Below are 13,011 nucleotides of genomic sequence, written 5' to 3'. Positions count from 1 at the left end.
AGTCAATGAGCCAGCAACATTCCGGTTGTCAGCCCAACGCTCTAACCACTAGGCTACCTGTCGCTAGTAGATTAATATTGCTTTAATACAATTGACTATTACATAGATACTATTATTTAGATTTCATTATATTGTTATATAAGTCTATGTTAATTAACATTTCAGATGTCGATGTGTACCGGTGAGAATTGGGAACTGGGAACCTGAGAGTCAGTGGTGGCTTTTGCTAAATGATGTACAAATTCTAACAGGTAATAAAGAAGAAATAGCTGTCTATCCTACACCTTCTACCAAGGGAAACAGCTCGGGAGGGTTTCCCAGCGTATCACATCAGGGACCATATAGATGAATTTGGTCTCCTCATTTTCTTGGCATGTCAAAAATAACTATTTCAGGATAATCATTATAAAAAATGCGGCCTATATTGAGCCACATACTGTAAAAGGTACTTCGTCTGATAAAGCAAGTATGATTTAATAGTATTATTGGAAGTGATTGTGGTCACGTGTGGCTCAGTTGGTAGAAAATGATAGCTGTAATACGTGTGTTGTTTGATTCTCACCGGGGAGCCTTATGAGCAAATGTACTCACTACTGTAAGTCGTTGTGGATAAGAGCGTTACCTCACAGAACCGTTATCCCACTCATAAATTCATTGGATCTCATCAGAGCGAATTTAATATCCACACATAGTAAGTGTTTATTTTAACTTTAGAACAAATTCTTATTTTCAATGAGGGCCTAGGAACAGTGGGTTAACTGCCTGTTCAGGGGCAGAACGATACATTTGTACCTTGTCAGCACGGGGATTGTGGACTTGCAACCTTCCGGCTGCTAGTCCAACGCTCTAACCACTAGGCTACCCTGCCGCCCAAGTTGAATTATGATGAACCACACTTGTTAAAAATTGCTATCTTAGACTTACTAATATTAATGAATGTTAATTACGCTGGAAGTTGCTTTTAGACATTAGGCTAGTTTTGATATTTGAGAGTAAATCGTTCAATATATGTAAACTCTCCTTAAACCAATGATTTCCCACTGCTGGTTTAGGAATAATATGCTATAAAGCCTACATACCATAGGCATATGAAATAAAAACAAATCTGTTAAGAAAAGCTAATATTGTACCATTAACCTCTGAACAAATGACAGTGAATGAATTATCATTTTCAATAACCCAACGAGACGACGACATCATTCGTGTATGTTTGAGAATGTCAAGAGACGCTCCTTGTTTCCGGCAGATGGCATCCTCTCGGGATATAGAAAGGCCCCCAAAATCTTCCGTTGAATTTGACGAGTGATTGAAGGTTGCTGTCACGTAGCACTTTGATGTTCATGACAACTTGAGGTGTTAAAGCGCGTGGTCTCTACGCAACTTTGACTCAAACACACACGTGCCAGCTATCAATGAAGAGCAGATCTTTGATAACTTTGCAATACATATGACTGGCATAGGAACATGCTGGATCATGCTCGAAAGTGCCACTACATTAGCAGATGACAAGCATAACTAAAAACACAGGTTATACTGCTATACATTAGGGATTAAGATACTATTGAGACAATGTTTTTAAAGGAATGTGTTTTATTTGTATTTCAACATACAGGCCTATATATCTGGAAAAACATAGGAACAAGTCCCAGAATAAATTAATGTGCAAAAATAGACAAGATATCAGAGTACTACAACTTATACATAGTACATGTTGTAATACTAAAGTATAGAGAAATTGTACAATATTTAGAATGTATATATTCTTTGCAGTACAACATTGTCATATCACTGCAAATCTATGGAGTCCCTGAGTCCAGTGTTCACAACACTGCATAAGTTAATGATTCCATAGCAACCTCAGAAGCAAAGGATCTGGCATCCTGGTTATCAGTTCATAGGATATTAGAGTTGTTTTACAGTTAAATATCCCAATGCAGGCTCCTCTGCTAGGTCAAGGCCAAGGCCTCCACACAGACTGGCTGCCTGGGAGGTTCTGGGATTGGGCTTCTTTGTCAGCGTGTCTGTGGGGCAGCTGGGGAGGTTTGGGATCTCCATGTTGGAGTGGAGTTCTGTGAGCATGAGACAGATGTCTCCTGTAGACTTCACAAAACTGTTGTCTGTAGTGGGACTCCTGTATCTTCATCAGGTGTAAGGACTGGTGGCACATTGTATTGGGCAGAGATGTGGAAGAGTGGGCTTTAGCCGGGACTTCGGTTTTCATACAGGCATGGCTGTTCAGCCGAGCAGAGAAAGTAGAGTTCAGTGCTGCCTCCAGCTGCAGGCCCTCCCCTTCCTGCCCCAGGAAGTGTGCAGCTCTCTGCAAGCAGCCTGAGAAGCCATCCTGGAAGGGATGTTGCTTTTCTCCATCTTCGCCTTTCTTCCTGTCCACATCTCCAGTGTTCTGGAGAAAGAGAACAGTGTGTTCCAGGATCTCAGCTTTCTCCACTCTGTGCTGAGTCACACCCTGTTGGAGAGAAAGCGAGGGAAGATTAATGCACAGTCATGCTATACTTCTCAGAGGAGCTGACACCTGTATGAGCTGCATTTAGAGCAGAGTCAAGTTAGAGGTGAACTTCATACCTGAAGTAGTGGTCCCTGCAGCAGCAGGGTTCTCAGGCTCTCCAGACTGTGATTCATTCTCTCTCTCCGACGTCTCTCCACCTGAGGTTTGAGGAGCTACAGGAGAAAGTTGAAAGGAGATCAAACCAGGGAGATCAGACCAGTGTCTCTGGTAAACCAGTGTGTCTGAAACAGTCACTAAAACCTAAATCTATTTACATTGTAGGACTAGTTACATAAGTACATTTTAGGAACACATTGTTATTCCAATATCAGTCAACAAGCTAACAACAAAATAGGCCTACATGTTTTGTTAAAATCGATTTTGATTGACTAATATGTATTACAGATATACAGATGAATGTTGTCGGTTCAAATTTTACCTTTCTGTCAATTTTCCTGTTCTCTTTTTCTTCAAGTGGTTTCATCTTTCTTAATGAACAAGCTGCTGTTTTCCTTAAAAAGTGTGTTTCCAGAGGTCAGAGAATGCCCAGATGTAAAAAATCAAGAAGAACAGTAGTATTTATCCGTGGTGTGTCTCTGAAGAAGAATCACAATATGGCATTTTTGTCTCTGGACGACTTTTAAATCGTTAGGAATACGAGATGACTTTACACTCCTCCCATTGCCACAGGTAGCCAATCCCTGAGCTTCCCCGCGCCTTGTACTGTTGAAATACAGTAGAGTAGCCTTTACAAGTTAGAAATGTCATACAGAGTGAATTCATAGAAGACGTCAAGATAGTCATAAGGAGGGTAAATAGTATAATGATGTGTAAAAATGTAGGCCAATTGAAACGGACTGATGGCCAATGTTACCCAGTGAAGTGTAGAGAGCTGTTGGTTAAAATGATTTCGACACAGATCATTGTCGCGCTTTCTCACGCTGTCCCACGTTTAACAACTTGTGTTAGAGGCCCAAAGAGGACCTCATGACACTTCTGTACAAGCCATCACATCCCTGGTAACAAAAGTGGGCACGTGTGTGAAAGCACTAAGAAATGGCAGGCGCATTGTAATTACAAGAGAGGTGTAGGCGAGAGTCGACGAGTCTCCAGTGTGACAGGGATTTACAGATGAATTAAGTGACACCTCAGGCTCTTAAATACAGACAGGCACACGCAAAGCCACAATGGCCTATTCCATTTGGCACAACATTTTATGCACAGACCTTTTTTGACTTATTTTTACAGACAAGCTGAGGATGTTACGTAGCTAACTACACTCCCAGCTAAAACTTTTTATTTGGCTCTATTCTCCAGCATTTTGGATTTGAGATCAAATGTTTAATATGAGGCGACAGTAGAGCCTGTAGAATGTCACCTTTTATTTGAGGATATTTTCATACATATCTGTTTTACCGTTTAGAAATTAAAGCACTTTATGTATCTAGTCCCTTCATTTGAAGGTGTCATAAGTATTTGGACAAATTATCTTATAGTATATTACATTTAATCAAACGTTTAGTATTTTGTCCCATATGTTATAGCTCACAATGACGACATCAAGCTTTTGACTCTACAAACTTGTTGCATCCAGATGTAACGCCCTAAATAGCGTTTCAATCGGTTACGTCACTTGCTCTGAGACCTTGAAGTAGTAGTTCCACTTTCAGACCGCGGCTTTTGTGGAGCGATGGGTAACGATGCTTCGCGGGTGACTGTTGTTGATGTGTGCAGAAGGTCCCTGGTTCGCGCCCGGGTATGGGCGAGGGACGGTCTAAAGTTATACTGTTACACATATGCATTTTAGTTGTGCGCAATGAATGGTAAATAATGTATTGTGTCATTTTGGAGTCACTTTTTATTTCAAATAAGAATAGAATATGTTTCTGAACAGTTGTACATTAATGGGTGCTACCATGGTTACGGATACTCATGAATGAATCATGAATAATGATGAGTGAGAAAGTGACAGAGGCATGAATAGCATAACCCCCCCCCCCCCCTCCCACAAAAATAAATACTAAACTCCCCTTTTATTGGTAATGGTGAGCAGTGGCATATCCAGGAGGTGACACAGGGTGGCCACCGCTCCACTTATATCTGTGACCCCCCAGAAATTCTGAGATCTGATAGGTCGTCTCTGAATATAGCCTGTAGATAATTTCGACCAAGACACTCACCGACAGCATCAATCATGTCATATTTGTTGGCCAAACAGCATCAACTACATGGGCTACAGATACTAAGACAGAGAAGTGTTTGCCTTGCTCGGATGCTTTTTCTTGTGAAATAGATTCAGCCTCTTGCGAATTGAAGGAAAGTTATTAAACACTGATAGACATGAACGAGAAATAATTGTATAATTTCGTTAATTTTTTTATGGTCATTTTTATGGGGGGGGGGGGGGGGGAGCCTGGCATCCATGAATACAAGCCACTTTGTAGGCTGAATGTCATTACACTAATGGTGTTACCAATATATGTCCTTTTCCATTCAAATGGATGCTAAACTTATTTTGGAATACATTTTATTGACAATCAAATGAAAACACCATGACTGGTTGTGTTCAGGACACATTAGAAGGTATTACATTTTTACATTTAATTGACATGCCTTTACTGTAAAGCCCATATAAAGCGACAGTAGATCGTGTGCGTGCATACATAAATAGAGAACCCTGAAAGTCACAGTATAATTCGCACTCTGGATAGCACTTTCAGGTGATTTTACTGCTTTAAGCTAATACCCTTATTTAAATATCTGCCCTTGAATGCAAACACGGTAACATTTTATTTTATTTAACCAGTCAGTTAAGAACACATTCTTATTTACAATGATAGCATAGCAAAAGGCCTCCCGCGGAGGGGGCTGGGATTAAAAATAAAATAAAAATATAGGATAAAACACACATCACGAAATGAGAGACAACACACCATTACATAAAGAGAGACCTAAGACAATAACATAACAAGGCAGCAACACATGAAAACACAGCATGGTAGCAACACTTCATGGCAGCAGCACAACATGGTAGCAACACAACATGACAACAACATGGTAGCAACACTTCATGGCAGCAGCACAACATGGTAGCAACACAACATGACAACAACATGGTAGCAACACTTCATGGCAGCAGCACAACATGGTAGCAACACAACATGACAACAACATGGTAGCAACACTTCATGGCAGCAGCACAACATGGTAGCAGCACAAAACATGGTACAAACATTATTGGGCACAGACAACAGCACAAAGGGCAATAAGGTAGAGACAACAATACATAACGCAAAGCAGACACAACTGTCAGTAAGAGTGTCCATGATTGAGTCTTTGAATGAAGAGATTGAGATAAAACTGTCCAGTTTGAGTGTTTGTTGCAGCTCGTTCCAGTTGGGGACCTTTAACAGAATGTGACTGGCAGAACGGGTGTTGTATGTGGAGGATGAGGGCTGCAGTAGATATCTCAGATAGAGGGGAGTGAGACCTAAGAGGGTTTTATAAATAAGCATCAACCAGTGGTTATTGCGACAGGTATACAGAGATGACCAGTTTATAGACGAGTATATAGAGTGCAGTGATGTGTCCTATGAGGAGCATCGGTGGCAAATCTGTTGGCCGAATGGTAAAGAACATCTAGCCACTCGAGAGCACCCTTACCTGCCGATCTATAAATTATGTCTCCGTAATCTAGCATGGGTAGGATGGTCATCTGAATCAGAGTTAGTTTGGCAGCTGGGGGGAAAGAGGAGCAATTACGATAGAGGAAACCAAGTCTAGATTTAAATTTAGCCTGCAGCTATGATATGTGCTGAGAGAAGGACATGTCTAGCCATTCTCCCAAGTACTTGTATGAGGTGACTACCTCTAAACCCTCAGAGGTAGTAGTCACACCTGTGGGTAGAGGGGCATTCTTCTTACCAAACCACATTACCTTTGTTTTGGAGGTGTTCAGGACAAGGTTAAGGGCAGAGAAAGCTTGTTGAACACTAAGAAAGCTTTGTTGTAGAGCCTTTAACACAACATCCGGGGAGGGGCCAGCTAGGTATAAGACTGTATCATCTGCATATAAATGGATGAGAGAGCTTCCTACTGCCTGAGCTATGTTGTTGATGTAAATTGAGCGTGGGGCCTAGGATCGAGTCTTGGGTTACAGGCAGTGGCTGTGACAGAAGATGTTCTGACTTTATACACTGCACTCTTTGAGAGAGGTAGTTAGCAAACCAGGCCAAAGACCCATCAGAAACCAGCCAGTTGATTGTCGACAGGTTTTTCCAACACTTTTGATAAACAGGGCAAAATAGAAATAGGCCTATAACAGTTAGTATCAGTTTGATCTCCCCCTATTAACGACTATTAACGATGAATAATTATCCATAATCATGGTAGAATCCACATGAATGTAGAAGTGTTCAGAAACATATTATATTCTTATTTACAACAAAAGTGACTTCAAAATGACACAATACATTATTTACCATTCATTTCTATTGGTCACAACATAATTTGAAACACAACCAAGACAAACTGAAAATGCATCCAAGAAGTTTGTGGAGTCACAAGCTTGGTAGTCATTGCATGAATATGGGACCAAATACTAAATTTTAGACTACTTTAATACACATAGCCTATATTAATACAAATAAGTGAATTTGTCCAAATATTTATGACACCTTCAAATGGGGGGATGAGATTATTTAATTTCTAAATGGTAAAACAGGTGTGAAAATTACATTCTGTACTGTTCTAAAATCTCAAATCTGGAGTACAGAAAGTTTTACCTTCACTGTCCAAATAAATACGTAGAGGAGTGTATGTGGTAAATAATTGTATTCAGATGTTATTATATTTAAACTGAATTTACATTTAAAGGGAAACGTGTGCTGTGGGAACCATCGCACTTCCAGTGGCAACACGTCATCGCTAAATGATGTACAAATTCTAGCAGGTAATGTGTTAAACGTAAAACTTTCCCAAGGGAAAGGGCTGAGTGACATTTTCCCAGACTGTCACATCTGCGAACAGCAAAGTGAATTTGGTCAACGTTCTAAAGTATAAGCCTAACATAGCAATTGAATGCATTAAACCACCACAGCAAAACGCGCAAAACATACAGGGAATGCTGTGAAGAGTGCCATGCTTGACAATCTGGATCTAAAAACCAAACAAATATTAATTAATCTAATTTCAAGAGTTTGCCTATAATATTGAGAAAAACTAATATTGCAATTGTTCACATGAATCTACTTTTGTGCTATAAGATCTTGTTGAGGGATCACCATTGGTCTCTCAAGTGTTCATACCGCCCTCTTGCGCTGTCGCTAATAACTTGAGGATCAAAGTAACCTCATGGATCTGAGGCACGCGCTGTCCTAAACAAACCAACCATGGCACGTGTGTGTGATAGACAAATGTCGTGCGTACGGGAGAGGTGTTGGTGACAGTTGAGAAGTGAGATGATTGGCGAGAGTCGACCATCAGTCTCCACGGCACACGCAGCACCAAATGGTATTACGCATTCCAAATACGCTCAGATTCAATAGCTTAAGCTTTTCGATTTTGATCAATTCAGACAGGATGAATATTGACATAATATGTAACTTTGTGATAGGCTACATTTTGTATGTAATAATAGTCTAACGTTATGGTTAGCCTACATTTATTAAGAGGACAGTGTGTGCTATGGGAAACATCGCACCTCAGTCATTGGCGACACTTGTCTTCTAAATTATGTACAAATTCTAACAGGTAGGCTCATAAACAAATGTGTAAATCCTATAGTTTTTCCCAAGGGAAAGGGCCGAGGGACATTTTCCCAGTCTGTGACATTAGAACAGCTAAATGAATTTGGTCCACTCACCTTAGAAAGTACGGGCCAATCTCATTGCTCCCGAGTCGCGGAGCAGTTTTAGGCACTGCACCTCAGTGCCTTCGGGGTCCAAACAGATTTGATTGGCTTCCAGGCTGTATCACAACCGGCGGTGATTGGGAGTCCCATCGGGCGAAGAACAATTGGCCCAGCGTCGATAGTGTTTATCCGGGGCAGGCCGTCATTTTAAATAAGAATTTGTTCTGAACTGACTTGCAAGTTAAATAAATATACAAACACAACAACCCAGGCACGTGTGTGTGAAAAACAACTTAAACTTCTGAGTTTGACATTAAATGTGACCCCAGACTGACAAGGCAGAACGATATTATGGCATTCTGCGCAAAATTCAATAAACTATTCCAACTATATGCTGAATGGGTGTTAATTGAACTTATTGTGTGAGTAGTGTCAGGACATTTGATTCCAGGGTCAGAGGGTCGACATGTGCGTGTGGGAACAAACACACCTATCAGAACGTTAGCGGCAGCACTTTGATATCATATTATTTTACTTTTTATGAAATGTATTTAACTAGGCAAGTCAGTTAAGAACAAATTCTTATTTACAAATGACGGCCTACCCCGGCCAAACCTAACCTGGGCAAATTGTCCGCTGCCCTATGGGACTCGTGATCACGGCCGGTTGTGATACAGCCCGCCTGAGTGACGCCGCGCCCAGGGTCCCTTAATTAAATTCCTCTCACTGAATAATATACATATTCTAACAGTTAATGAACCACAACTCCTGCCCTTTCCCATGAGAGTGTGGGCGGCAGGTAGCCTAGTGGTTAGAGCATTGGGCCAGTAACCTGAAAGGTTGCTATATCGAATCCCCAAGCTGACAAAGTAAAAGTCTGTCGTTCTCTGTTAACCCACTAGGCCGTCATTGTAAATAAGAATTTGTTCTTAAATGAGTTAAATATAAAATTAGGATGATTGTTGACATTATCCCAGCAAGTCACCACAGGCATGGTCATGTGTGCGAAATGTTCCGATGAAGCGTCGACACAAACAATTAACGGGATATCATCGAGAAGATATTTGACATCTCATCTTGCAAACTTTCCTTTGAATAGTTTTAGCATGTATGTTATACTGTTATTTAAAACCTACTGTGCTATTTTCTGGATATTTTCTGGATATTTTCTGGATATTTTTGAGAGTATCAATTTGGTGCTTGTCCCATTTGGTAATCCACCCCCCACCCCCCCCCCCCCCCCCCCCCCCACCTCTTTCCCTGTCCATGCATGTGTAGGTTAAAAGCTGCAAGGGCCTATTTTTACGCAGGACCGTAACCATAGATGGTAGTGCTATTCTCAATTCTCGTGCATGTCAAATTTCCCACGGCTCATATGTGTATATCATGTTGATTAATGGCGCAACCTCATCTGCAGCAGATGGTTAGTATGGCACGCTCACACCAGGTGCGGCTATTGTAATGCGTAAATTGGCACTTACATGGAATGTATACATCATAAAGGCGAGTGTGTTCGAGTTGGTGTGATTGTGTTCATTCTGACACTTTTTCAGCAACAGTATTTCTCTGTTCCCACGAGAAAACCAACGTTCCCAGGGCACTCTTGTCTAAAAGGACAATTTGGCACATACATATGAATTTATGCTACACTGCTATGGATAGTCAAAATACCCCCTATGATACATTGAGTGTGAAGACACTCCCACCAACTCAATATAGTATTCCAGCTATTCCAACATTTTGTACCAAATTGGTCCTATATTTACATAAAACAATTACTGCTTTATTGGTCAATTGCGCCAATAATGTCATAAACATATTATAGTCAATGCCAAATAAAGGTCAAAGAAGTCTAACCCTGGTATTTATACGTCATAACATAATACTGTATAGCATATGGCTGCGTCTTATGCACCGAATCACACAGCCTACTCTTCTTCGTCAGCCATATCTACAAGTTAGGATGAAGATATGGGCTATATGGACTCTACTCTCATTCTAAATGTTTATGTTGTATATATATATTAGACCATTCCAAGGAGGCACATTGATTTACTGAAATGAAGCTAGATTACAGTAGCAGAAAACAGCTCATGTATTTATTATTTTGCTAATAGATTTATTTTCTCCATATCTTTGAACATATAATCATTTTTGTGAGTATCAAGAAGGGGTAAGTGCAGTTAGCATAAGGTCGTGAACGACATTGTCACCTTTCAACCAATGACAATCGGTCTGCTTGACCTTATAAATAGCCTGCGGGCTCAAATGATAATAAACCAGTCCCGAGCGAGTGTGGAGACTTTCTTTTCAGCTTGACCTGGCCGGATTGGATGAATTTATCGTTTTCTTTTTGGAAAAGTCGTCTTTATTAATATAGGCCTACTCTTCTTCACCGAGTAAAGTTGGAGAGATCAAACATGGATAATCGTAAAGCCATAAAAAGGGTAAGTTCAGACCCTGCGTAGAATGTATATTTCAACTAGTTCAATTATATATTTCGGTGTCCGTGAATTGGTTTTGGATTTGGTTTTGTTGAAATAACTGATTATTACTATTATTTTCTAGGTTCTAAAACCGGTGATTGAAAAGAAGAGGCGAGATAGGATAAATCAAGGCTTGGATGAGCTAAGGACTATTCTGCTAAGCAAAACTTCTGACATGGTGAGCGGAGTTGGCCACAGCTTTTCTAGTTGCGTCTGAAATCAGCTCCTTGTGTGTCCCTCTTGTATAAATGAGCCCACTGGACACAGACGTAAATTCCACGTTGGTTCAACCTAACGTTATTGAAATTACGTGGAAACAACGTTGATTCAACCAGTGTGTGCCCAGTGGGAGGGGGGAAATAATAAACAGCAGGGAACCGATAAATTGATTATTAATAATAGACGTTGTCAACTTATTAATGACATTTCAAACAGCCCATAAAACCGCAAACAAACCAGACTCTTGGGAATGCTATGGAGAAATTGTGTTGCGGGAAACTTCGAGTTTTACCCAGGGATCCTAATCTATGTTCTCAATTGAATGGAATTGAAAACGGGACTTGGTGTCTGTCAGGAACTTGATAGGCACCTCTGTGGCATGTATGTTGTTTAAATTTGTCTTAAAAATATAAGATTTTACCATAAAATCATAATTACTTCCATACCCAAATGAGTCCTTCAAAATTAAAATGTGAAATATTGTGCGCAATGGCTGTGCATTATGCCATGTTCAGTAGGATTATTCTTTCTCTCTCACAGCGGCTGAAAAATCCCAAATTAGAAAAGGCTGAAATTTTAGAGTTGACCGTGGATTACATACGAAGAAAATCAAATGGGCATGACAGCAAAGGTATCTATCAATCCATTTAAAAAAATAGTTTTCTGATGTGGGTTTGTTATTTAATTTATTTCAGAAATGGTAAATGAAATATGCCCCCAAATTGCTGATATAGAAACAACATTGTTGATATTAATGTGAGTGCTAATAATTTTTTTCTCTCTCCCCAAAACCTCCCTATATCTCCCCTACACACACACACACACACACACACACACACACACACACACACACACACACACACACACACACACACACACACACACACACACACACACACACACACCATTGGCTTTTGCTAATTGTTTTGACTACTCTCCCATTGATTCTCCATACTGTTCTCTCTCTGTCCACTTTTGAATGATCTTTTATCACATGCTCATCTTCCTCTCTGGATTCTTCGCTTTCTGTCCTCTCTTCTCTTTCTGTCCTCTCTCCACGTTCTGTCCTCTCTTCTCTTTCTGTCCTCTCTCCACTTTCTGTCCTCTCTTCTCTTTCTGTCCTCGCTTCTCTTTCTGTCCTCTCTCCACTTTCTGTCCTCTCTTCTCTTTCTGTCCTCTCTTCTCTTTCTGTCCTTGCTTCTCTTTCTGTCCTCTCTCCACTTTCTGTCCTCTCTTCTCTTTCTGTCCTCTCTTCTCTTTCTTTCCTCTCGCCACTTTCTGGCCTCTCCCCACTTTCTGTTCTCTCTTCACTTTCTGTCCTCTCTTCTCTTTCTGTCCTCTCTTCTCTTTCTGTCCTCTCTCCACTTTCTATCATCTCTTCTCTTTCTGACCTCTCTTCTCTTTCTGTTCTCTCTTCGCTTTCTGTCCTCTCTTCTCTTTCTGGCCTCTCCCCACTTTCTGTCCTCTCTTCTCTTTCTGTCCTCTCTCCACTTTCTGTCCTCTCTCCACTTTCTGTCCTCTCTCCACTTTCTATCCTCTCTTCTCTTTCTGTCCTCTCTTCTCTTTCTGTCCTCTCTCCACTTTCTATCCTCTCTTCTCTTTCTGACCTCTCTTCTCTTTCTGTCCTCTCTTCTCTTTCTGTCCTCTCTTCTCTTTCTGTCCTCTCTCCACGTTCTATCCTCTCTTCTCTTTCTGACCTCTCTTCTCTTTCTGTTCTCTCTTCGCTTTCTGTCCTCTCTTCTCTTTCTGTCCTCTCTTTGCTTTCTGTCCTCTCTTCTCTTTCTGTCCTCTCTTCGCTTTCTGTCCTCTCTTCTCTTTCTGTCCTCTTTTCTCTTTCTGTCCTCTCCACTTTCCGTCCTCTCTTCTCTTTCTGTTCTCTCTTCTCCTTCTCATTACTCCCTGTACTGCCTGGCTCTTACTATTGATCAACACTAGCCTTCACAGAAAAGCCC

The 13,011-nt window shown here is 40.8% G+C and overlaps 1 protein-coding gene across 1 annotated transcript; it reads right to left on the bottom strand.

Annotated features, from left to right (window-relative positions):
- Positions 1–1,951: 1,951 nt before the first annotated feature.
- LOC109873882 (transcription factor HES-7.1-like) lies at positions 1,952–2,987 on the bottom strand. The gene is made up of 3 exons (XM_031809072.1): positions 2,943–2,987; positions 2,581–2,676; positions 1,952–2,464 (listed from the first exon to the last, which is right to left on the bottom strand). The coding sequence occupies exons 1-3, from the start codon at positions 2,985–2,987 to the stop codon at positions 1,952–1,954; spliced, it is 654 nt and encodes a 217-aa protein (XP_031664932.1).
- Between the last annotated feature and the right edge of the window lie 10,024 nt (positions 2,988–13,011).

Source organism: Oncorhynchus kisutch, linkage group LG29, assembly GCF_002021735.2.
Source record: "Oncorhynchus kisutch isolate 150728-3 linkage group LG29, Okis_V2, whole genome shotgun sequence".
NCBI classification, from domain to species: Eukaryota; Metazoa; Chordata; class Actinopteri; order Salmoniformes; family Salmonidae; genus Oncorhynchus; species Oncorhynchus kisutch.
The sequence above is the reverse complement of the archived record's forward strand: the minus strand, read 5'-3'. Positions and strand labels throughout refer to the sequence as shown.